Here is a 10,869-nt window from a genome sequence, read left to right as displayed (position 1 = left end):
TACTGGGTGCAACCAATGGGAGATGGTGGCTCGGGTTATATTCAACCAGTCCGGACGGCGTTCGCATAACAGGATAGGAGTCTAGAGAGCTTGTCCTTATTATCATCGTACCGGTTGTCTTTATCCGCTTGTATTTTTCAGTTCTATGTGCTTTGTTTTTCTCCGTTTGCGAGCTGTAAGACCTTTGTGATGATACTTTTTGGATTTTTAATAAAAGGGCCGCATGCATCATCATGATGCAGAGGCCGGGGGTATACCTCGTTTTCCAAAAAAAACTAAAAAGTCTTTATTTGTACACATGGATGTTGATGACACTACAAAATTCGTACTATGTTATATAATCACACCATATCATACAGGAATCATACAGTCCATTGCTTTCCAGTATGTATCTGTGCCTAAAAATGGAATTTACATCAATAAACCATCTGGCATTGTACCAAAAGTGCCAAATAGAATTATGTACTACGAGATTACGAGGTAAAGCTTTTGCTGCTGGCAAAATCATGCATCCACTCCACCATTCTTCTTACAAGCCACCGACCTTACCAGCTGCAGGTTTGCTCTGCTTCATTTTGGCCATGCTAAGAAGATCGCCAAAGAGCGAGTTTTCTGGTCTGCTTGCTTTGCTCTGCTGCTTCAGGGAAACGGATGGCGTTGCTCCATTCATTCTCTGAGAAAGTTCATTTGCACTGGTATACGCGTATGCAGCGTTCGGGATATAGTATCCCCCAGATTGCTGCCCATACCCATAACCGGCCATTTGAACTGCATATGACTGTTGATAGTTCATCCCATAAAACCGTCCACCGACAATCGGTTGGGAGTTCATGCCCGTTCCTTGGTTCATTTGCATCGAGTTAGGGTACATGCCCCCGTACTGCATGTCCGGCACATACCGTGGTGGTGGTTGCTGCCTCTGCATTTGTTGTGTTGACATGAATCCTTGACCAATCTGTGCTGATTGGGGTTGCACCCCCGCAGGTTGCTGTGGATGCAGTGACATTGCACCAAGTTGGCTGTCTTGGGGTCGGTTACCCGTCAACTGAATTTCCCAGGGTGGTGGTGGAAGGCTGCCGTTTCGATCCTCTACACCTGTCAATTAGAGATTGTCAAATGTGCATGGAGCTATTTGAAATGGAATTTTTTTTGCACATGCTTTCTGCACCAAAGCTGGTTAACAAATGCATGCATTAGCCCTACTAGTGTAGTCTATCTATGCACATATACTCAACTACATCTGCAGGAAGACAACCGCACGTAGAGAGAAAGTAGTACCATAATTTAGTGTTTGCCGTTGAGAATCCACTCCATAAGCAGGCTGCCCATTCCATGACCTTGTGGCGTTCAGTTGAGATTGTTGACCGTAAGGTACGATGTCCACGTTTGAATAAGTAGTGGGTTGCTGAGGCAGGACAGGGTGCACTGGAGCAGTGTTTGCTCGAGATGCAGGGGAAATAAAAGAGTTTGTAAGCTGGTTATGGTTTCTATTGTTGGCAGCAGCACTATTTTGCTGGAACATGTCTGCAAGTGCCAATACATTTTGGTCTGAAGCTGAGTATTCACTGACAGGAACAAGCGCCAGCGAATTTTCAGGTTCAGGTTTGATGTATTCGTCTCCACTAAGGAGGTCGAAACTCGGAGCTGGTGCTGCAACAACAGCTTTTGCACTGCTAGATGATGTAGGTGCAGGAAGTGCTAATTGTTCAAAGGGTGACTGCTTGCTTGCACTTGTAGTAGTTGCTGAAGACCTGGAAAAATGAAGAGAAGATAAACAAATTAGGAAGCACATGCAGTTTTTGAGAATTTTCTTGCTAGTGTATGTTTCTAGTAGAATGTCTTGAACAAAATCATTGACACATGGTGCTAACCTCTGCACTGCTTCTTTTGTAGTATCTGGCTTTGCTGGCGTGGAATGGAGCGATCTCTGCTTCTCCACCGGAACCTCTATGCCTGCGGCAATAGCGTCGTGTTTTGCTAAAACACGCTGCAGATCATCATTCAAACAAAGACCCTGGCTGAGCAACCCCTCATCCCTGTATCAATTTAATACATCTGAAATAATAAGCTTTATATATATACCAAACCAACAAATGAAAGAAAATTTCAGCAGAAAATTTGATAATGCACACTTAAAGCGCCTGCGAACTGGCAAGGGACATACGAGGTACTATTGACAAGCTGCACCACTCTCTCCTTGTATGTGCGGCACTGATCCACAAGGTCGACGATGACCTCCTGACGAAGTTCCTGCATATTCAGTGCAACTTAATTTTTTTTACCTGACAGTACATTGATTACAACAATTGAAAAACTTCAGAGGATTTCCAGATCCCCGACACCGGTCCCAACAATTGAAAAACATCTTCATGGGAATAGATCAGTATTTCCAGTGCATCAGGAAAATACCTGTCTTTTACTAGGATCTAAAGCATTCAACATCTCCGAAAGAACGTCCACGATACCCCGTGCATTCTGAATATCTGCCAGGCTGCCAATGAACATTTCCAAAGTTGAAGCAGAGGTTCAGATTTCAAATAAGCGTATCCAAATTTGATCCTCAGTCCAGTAGTTAAGCATGCCTATTGTATGATAAAACTTTCATAAGTTGGTATACCTTGCGGCAGGAAAATCCTGCGCTGACGATTCAGGAGCCTCGTGGTCAGCATCACGTGGAGCAGGAGGATAGTTTTGTAGAGGCTGAGTCTGAGGAGGAGTAAATATTGGCACAGATCCATTTGTTCTTTGAGGAAATACAGCTCCGGCACGCTGAGTGGAGATTAGAGTTTAATTAATTCACAGATTTTAATAATTTGGAAACAGCATAACTTCATTTTTTTTCTGCAAAATCCGAGACTGTTACAAGATCACAACTTATTCAGTTTGTGTAAAATTACCAAAAGGTCCTGGTATGATGCATAGTATTGCGGATATTTTGAACGTGCGCCGCCAAAAAATTCTTGCCAAGTGTCGATCAGCGTGAGAATCTTCTCTTTTACGTGATAATCAGGCTAAAATCACCACACAAATATATACATTAAGACTTGTTATTTGAAACTAGTACATAGAAGTTTGAACTATCCATACATACCCTTTTCTTTACTATCTTCACCATTTCATGAAGTATGTCTCTCTCAGCAACATGCATATGGACAATGTCCCCGCAATTTTTAATCATTGTCTCCAGCAACTAAAGTAAGTAAACCAATGCACTGATTAGTGGTTGAGTAAACGATTACTTAGACATTCCAAATTAAAGCGTTCTAAATGTGCCTTGCATCTTCCTTCTGGTGTGATGTAATGCATTGCCAGGTTGCTACATCACTACAAGAAAATATGTTCATGCGTCAAACTGGAAAAGAACATCAAGCAACATTCAGAGCCAACAGTCAGAACACAGCTCATCGTGGCTATCAACTACAGAAACAACTCAAGAAAACTAGAGAAACAACTCAAGAAAAAGTGCAAAGGTACAGGTCAATTATTGGGCATTCTAATTCAAATAGACTAATAGTGGGCATAGTTCACAGACTAATAGTTGATGAGTCAAACTCATACACCAAAGTATTCAGTTTTAAACCGTACTTACCGTGAGGGCGAGAAGCTGGACCTTCGAGTTCTTGTGCGCAATGCGTTTCTTGAGCGACTTGACAACATCTTTTGTATGCCTAGGAACATAACAGTACGAAGATAGTTACAACAAACTGATAACAGCATAACAAAGGTACTTGGTAGTTCTTTGCTGATCTGACCAAAAGGTAAGTACAACAGTGCAGCTCGCAAAGATTTAAGGCTTCGACAAACCATAGGCGCGAAACCAAATTAAGGCGCAGAAATGTAGCGTTTGCTAATCAGAGTTAGCCAATACAACAGTACATATGGAAAATACTACAAAGCAGATGGCAATCGTCGGTCGTGCGTGCTCACCCTGGATCGCGGTTGAGGGTGTCGCAGATCTCGAGGTTGGTCGCCCAGTCGGGACCGATGAGCGCGTCGCTGGTCGCGCGTTGGACCGAGGACGACGACGACGGCGGCATCTCCGCGCCCCTACGATATCAACCAGCCAGCAAAACAGCCCAAAACAGAAAAGCTTCAGCGAAAACCTTGGCGATGGTGGCGGGTGGCCACAAGAATTCGTCGTCCCCTTTCCCCTCCTTGCTCCTTCCTGGTGCCGGCCCCTGCCTCGGTTCCGCCCCTGGGACTAGCTAGGAAGCAGGAACGTGGAGCCAAGGGATGGAAAACCTTAATTTTGTGGCCGGCCAAAGGAACCACTCCATAACCCAGCTACATGTAGTCACAAGAATCCAACGACAAACGGTCACCGATGCATAATTTTTGACCGGCGGTTCTCAAAGCGGCGGTGGGGATTGGTCAATGGAGTATGTTTGTTATGTCCTATCGGTCTGCGCTGCACGGCGGTCGACGGCGACGGGCGGGCGAACCAACTCCACGCGGCGGCGGCCTCCTTTGTTTAGTTAGCGCGCGCCGGCCGTGACTAGGACAAATATCGTGAATAATGGAGTTTACTAGAGTTGGCTGCGCATGCAGATCGAACTGCTCCCGGCCATTAGGCACGCTCTGTTCACTCCTTCTCCAAGCGTGTGCACTGTATGAGTTGGGCCGTTCCAGTCCCTTTCAGGCAGCCTCCGCTTCAATCATGCAACGCAATAATGGAAAACGGAAGGCGGAAAAAAGGAAAATCGCACTTATTGATGAGAGAAACATGATGAAACTACATATAGTTGAAGTCTTTGGGCAGGGTGTCGTGACAAAGTATATGTAGCTGAAGTCTGTGGGACACATATGCATGCCTGAAATGTGGTAGTTCTATGGGACGCTCCTGACCTGACCTTCAGACGCTTTGTTGGATCGTATGTGGAGCAATAATGCTAAACATACAAAGAGTTACACGCAATTACACGCTGGCTAGGTTTTTTCATCTACTAACCAATCATAAACTTGCCCCCCCCCCCCTGATTTTCAGGGGTGGGCCGCCTCCCCATCTATTGACCAATCAAATTAACTCTTGTTGTAAAACCTTATAACTCGTTTGTACGTGTAGCATTACTCGTATGTGGAGAATCTCCCCCCTTTCTCCAAATTGCTTTAACTTTGCTGCTGTCCCACAGAAACTGCTACTCCCTCAACTAACATAAGACTTTTTAGATCACTAACGCAATGCGCCGAATATTTGACCCCATGAATTGTATAGATAAATTATGTATTGTGTAACTATTGCCTAGTAGTAGAACTGAGACGCGACCAAAGTAACGGAATTTGATAGATCAGGATTTGAGAAAATCGGCTTGCCGCACCCCATTTGGTACCTTCATATCCAGCTCGATAATACAAAGTACTTATATATGCATACGTAATCAGATGGCAGTATTAAAAGGACAGTTAATACCGACTATAACCACGGTGAGTATGGTATGCATTCACTGATAACATGTTTCTGGACGAACATGGTACATAAGGCAAGATCCAATACCAACTTAGACTTAGAGATGCGAACCACAACATCTGCTTGTGCTTAGACAGTAGAACGGAATAAACAAGGAGCTACAAATATAGAATAATGTATGTTGGGCGAGCTAGTCAGAACACGTGGACTTGTGAATACAACATTATACTTGCAGGATCAACATTTTAGTATGGAGAAGGTAAATGTTGCGAAGTTGATTATCTGGAATCCATATCCCTGTGCACATACCATAAGCCAAAAAAGGTAATTTGCATCACTCAGCAAGTACTGAAGTGGAAGGTAATTTGCATCACTCAGCAAGTACTGAAGTGGAAAACTAAAGCCTGCTAGCATGAACTTCATAAGCTGCCCTATACTAAAAAATGTTCTGAATCAGCTGAACTGTTGTGCTCACATCTTTTACTCCACTATGGTCTCTTATGTTAACTCATGAGATACTCCATGCCATCTTCTCCTGAAACCTGCAAACCATAACAACTTTGGCTCTATCTAGACTGATCAAAGCCATGCAAAGGCCTCTGCAGGATTATTTTCGAAGTATATGATATCTGAAGTTCGTATATGCCCATCAAGGTACAAATATTACTAAATGGGCTCATGGGAGACAACCATTATAATGTATTTTCAGTGGGACCTGCAAGGTGTGTGTTGAGGAAGGGGAAGGGGAAGCAAGGTGAAGGGGAAGCAGTACCAACGCAATTAATTAGTCACTCTTCAGGTCTACGCACACACTCACCAAGGGTTGATTCGAAATAAATAATCCATGGCAAAATAACTCTCCTCTATCCCTGCAAACAGATCGAAAAATAAAGTTGTGCAAAAGGCAAAAGTGAAGAAGATTGAACAACAGGAAAACAAAGGTTGTAGCCCGAACGACACATATAGTTTTTATATACTAACACAAATTTTGGGGGGTGAAAAATGTTGCCATCAGTGTGGTGGAGGTGGGTGAGCGAGGATGGTGACGAGTAGCATTGTCGTTGATGTCCCTGGCCCAGATCCTCCCCGTCCCGAGATGAGGGAGTGGTCGTTGGTGGAGCACTTGCCAGGGGGGCAGCGACACTGGTGCTAGCAGGCGCTCATACCGAGTCACCGGCGATGGTGTCTGCGGAGCGTGCAAGGTGCTGATCGGTGGGCCCTGTGTCAGCCTAACAGGTGATCAAATGGTCTAACGTCCGTCTCGCCTAGTCGTTACCCTATGCCACGTTGCCCTGATGAATGAACCCTCGGTCAATCATTTGACACTAATACTGCAAACGGTCAACACAAACTTATCTCAAGAAAGTTTTTGATGTGCAATAGGGGCAATATCTAAAGAAATAAGTCTATATTACAACCTTGAACTACCACCAAAGTCTCAAACAGAGCCTAAACTACTCCCTCCGGTCCTTTTTACTCTGCACATTGGATTTGCCGAAAGTCAAACTTTGCTAAGTTTGACTAAGTTTATATTAGAAATTATTAGTATCTATAATATGTAATAAATATAATATGAAAATATATTCCAAGATGAATCTAATGATATTAGTGTTGTTATGTGAATGTCTATAATTTTTTATACAAATTTGGTCAAAGTTGAATGAGATTGACTTCGGTCAAACCTAATATACAGAGTAAAAAGGACCGGAGGGAGTACGAAACCATCTAGTTTACAACCCCCAACTTTCAAAACCCGAGAAGAAACAACCCTGGGATAGTTTTTGGCTATTTGGACTGGTTTTGACCAGTCAACATCCTAGTCAGCATCCAGTCATCTGCTAGTTTATTATGTCCCACATAACCCTATCCCCTCTCTCTTCTCATTCATAAAATCGTCGATGACTCCAGCCGCAACCACGCCCGGCTGCGGCACGCCCCACTCCGATCCTCCATGCCACCCAGCTCCCCGCTCACCTCCGTCACCTCCACACTGCAGTATCTCCATGGCCATGGATGCAACCGAGCTCGGCCCTCCCTGCGCCGATGGAAGAGAGAAGGGAGGAAGAAAGGAAAGAACTCGTCGGAGGAGCGGCGCTCATCGGAGGTCGGCCAATGGACGGGTTATGCATGCATGGAGGCGGCATGAGCGTGTGGCGGTTGCTGGGTAGAGAAGTTTAATACTACTACTAATAAGAAAGGAGATTTATGCTATAACTAGAGCCAGTTGAATGATTGATGCTACAAATTCAAGGCTTCAACCAGACATGGAGATAATAAATGGAATAACTGCCCACGCCGTTCTCTTGAAATATGGATTTCAACCTCTTACATTTATTGTTTTATACCATGTCCTAGTTCTTATATAATTAATTTTCGTTGCTATACCTTCTTCTCAAGAATTGTAATTGTATATGCTTCAAACACTATTGCTCAAGCACATTGACGGAAAAATGGCAAAGAGTGATAGGAATGATAGGCAAGGGGAACACGGGAAACATTATCTTCTTTTTCTGAGGAACTAGGGGGCCTACTATTACAAGACGTGATACAGATGAAATAAGACCCATCGGCTGTCAAAGTGGCAGAAGACAATGAGCAAACGCAACCATCAAATACACTAAACACTGCATGGGAATGTCGACCAAGAAATACCTCCCCTGTTCTTGAAGGAGCACAAAAGATGCTTCCACAACACCACACCACCACACCGCATACTTTGCCTGACCTTCAGGCACTTTGTTGGGCCAGTAGAGATTCCAGAATGTGATATAGTGTCAAAAACGTCTTACATTATGGGACGGAGGGAGTAGTTTATAGCATCTCGTCCCTTCCCCCAAACTGCTTTAACTTTGCTACTGTCCTTAGCGATTCTAGATTTGAACTGAATGGTGATCTCCTTTATGGGCTGTTTAAGCAATGGAATGTTGTTGTTTCAGACCTGCACAAACTAACTTTGTTGTACCCCAAGTAATGCAGCAGTGGCCATGGTGGTCACAAGAAGACACCTGTTTTGCAGACAATGGAGTCGCTACCAGAGAGCAAACAAGCCGTATGACCAGCAACATGATGGAGCTACCTTATGGCAGATTTTTTAAATGTGATTACCGGTTAACCTCGGGATGTTCAGTAATCGATTTGAGCCAATATCAGGTATATATCTACTAAGATGCTTAAAAAGATCTCTTCCCCGAGAGTTGGGTTGTGGCCATACTGATTGGTGACAATTCATTGCAGAGTTACCAAAAAAAGTTACGTTCCTTCCGGGAGTGACAACATTTGGCTTATCCTTCATTTGCTCTTGACTGAAGAGGTAACAAGTATGAATGGATGAAGATCCGATGGCTCAAACAAAAAGCAAGGTTCAAGAGAAAACAAACATTTGCTATAACTAGAACCAACTCAATTATATTGGCACTAAACATTCAAGTGTTCGACCAAACTGTCATGACCTGTTGCTGCGACGCTCGTAGGACGTGTGCAGAGAATATAATGGTTCCTTGTGGAGAACAACCAACCCAAGGAAGAAGACATGATCGGGAGGAAGGAACAAGCAGCAGCGAAGAGAAAGTTTCTTCAATTCATTTCTTTCCTGCCCTCTCGTGATGTCTCCCTGAAAACACTAATTAAGGGGTGCCCCTTCCAAAGGCCACTCTCATCTTCTCTGCTGATGACAAGTGGTGCATTGCATGTGCGCCACTTGTCGCAACCTATGAGTTTTCCCTTGTTCGTAGATTTGTTCTTTTTTCAAAACGGTTCATCTCTTGAATCGTGCATCCAAACACGAACAATTTTCACCGTTGGATTTTCCATGTCTAAATCTTCGAAATTAGAACCCATGCTAATAGGTTTCAACGATTTTTTTTCCAGAAACAACAAAATAGAGAAAGGAAAAAACGAAAAAAATATCTAAAACTGAAAAAGAAACTGAAAATCAGAAGAAGAAAAATGGAACCGAATGCATAGTTGTGCTTTTTTACTTTTATTTTAGGAAGCACAATTGTGATTTTCCTTTCAGGAACCGTAGGTGTGCTTCTCGTGGAAGGACATGTTGTGTCTTTTTCTCTTTTTTAGAGAAAGCACAACTGTGCTTCTTTGGATGCACGGTTGTGCTTCTCGCGAAAGCATGGGTTGTGCTTTTCTCGTGGAAGCGCAGGTTGTGCTTTTACCTTTTCAGGAAGCACGGACTATGCTTCTTGTGAAAAAGCATTTTTTTTCAGCCAAAACCTAGGTAAAACTAAGAAAAGGCCGAAAAGCTAAAAAAACTAAAACCCTCCAAGAAAACCCCCAAAACACGTGCAGAAACACAAAACAAGATCCTGCGAGTGCACCCAGTGTACAACACGACAACGCTGGGCTCACCATGTGGTTCCTGGAGAGGCTTCCGAGAGCGATAGGTCGGTTTACCCCCAATGGGGTACCCGCTAGTTTTTTTTTTAGATAGCTGCTCCCCTGTCTCCCTTGTGCTTTATCCTTCGTGCTCCATGAGTATTGGGCTGGCCCACCTATAGCAGCCCATACTGCAAATGTAGTCCAAGGATGTACGTGTACGCATGGGCCTTACACAAACATATGCATGTAATAAATTTCATAAGTGTCCGCACCAACCCTTGGAATATGAATAGAGTTCAATGTCTTACACACACCCTCTTATTGTCCTCGACTAATTGTTATATAGTTAGTCTCTTTGTTGCTACATTCCTACGAAGAATTCTAATTGTATGCCCAAATACTATTGCTCGAGCGCATTGACAGAAAAATAGCGAATATGTTGAGAATAATAGGCATCGGGAACACGAACAACGTTATCTTCCATGGATGCAGTTTGCGCAAAGTGATATGCAGATTTTCTACATAGCACCGCCACGTGGGAGGTTCAGAGCTAGCCAGCTGAGAGTTCTCACGTTGTCCTTAGACTTACCTAATGGCAACCCTCTTTTCACGTGATCTCCTATGCTTAACTCGTGAGGGCTGATAGTAGTTTGCATTGGCGACCATGTGTTACACTGTAAGTTGGATGCAACGACAATCGGTCGTCGATGAAAAAAAATTTGCCAGCATTTTCCAAAGGAGTAGTGTTGATTGGTCAATGGAATATGCCATGTCCTATCGGTCCGTACAACATGGCGGTCCACGGCGACAGGCGAGCGTACCAACTCCACGCGGCGGCGGCATCCTTTGTTTAGGGCCGGCCATGACTAGGACATTACGAATGATGGAGTTTACTAGAGTTGGCTGCGCAGATCGAACCGCTGCCGGCCATTAGGCACACACTGTTCGCTCCATTTCCAAGCTACGAGTCCGTGGACAACTCACAAGATTGTGTGTGTATGAGTTGTGGTTCCTGTCCTTTTCGGCAATCCCCCACTTCTATCATGCAACTAGGGGTTTTGTCCCGCGAAACTCATCAATTAGTTCATAATATGTCGTCATTTTCCTAAAATTACATTTGTCCTATGGTATCGTTC

The 10,869-nt window shown here is 43.9% G+C and overlaps 1 protein-coding gene across 1 annotated transcript; it reads right to left on the bottom strand.

Annotated features, from left to right (window-relative positions):
- Positions 1-354: 354 nt before the first annotated feature.
- Positions 355-4,510, bottom strand: LOC123117069 (TOM1-like protein 9). The gene is made up of 10 exons (XM_044537915.1): positions 3,928-4,510; positions 3,590-3,668; positions 3,092-3,190; positions 2,898-3,011; positions 2,618-2,769; positions 2,410-2,491; positions 2,165-2,250; positions 1,872-2,036; positions 1,279-1,751; positions 355-1,095 (listed from the first exon to the last, which is right to left on the bottom strand). The coding sequence occupies exons 1-10, from the start codon at positions 4,035-4,037 to the stop codon at positions 530-532; spliced, it is 1,926 nt and encodes a 641-aa protein (XP_044393850.1). The 5' UTR covers positions 4,038-4,510; the 3' UTR covers positions 355-529.
- Between the last annotated feature and the right edge of the window lie 6,359 nt (positions 4,511-10,869).

The sequence above is a fragment of the Triticum aestivum genome, chromosome 5B, assembly GCF_018294505.1.
Source record: "Triticum aestivum cultivar Chinese Spring chromosome 5B, IWGSC CS RefSeq v2.1, whole genome shotgun sequence".
Classification (NCBI taxonomy): Eukaryota; Viridiplantae; Streptophyta; class Magnoliopsida; order Poales; family Poaceae; genus Triticum; species Triticum aestivum.
The sequence above is the reverse complement of the archived record's forward strand: the minus strand, read 5'-3'. Positions and strand labels throughout refer to the sequence as shown.

Excerpts from the sequence above, each read along its gene's own strand:
- LOC123117069 (XM_044537915.1), bottom strand. The coding sequence starts at position 4,037 with ATGCCGCCGTCGTCGTCGTCCTCGGTCCAACGCGCGACCAGCGACGCG. Across the intron at positions 2,251-2,409 it reads TAGATCCTAGTAAAAGACAG|GAACTTCGTCAGGAGGTCAT; the intron begins GTATTTTCCTGA and ends CTGAATATGCAG. Across the intron at positions 1,096-1,278 it reads ACGGCAAACACTAAATTATG|GTGTAGAGGATCGAAACGGC; the intron begins GTACTACTTTCT and ends TCTAATTGACAG.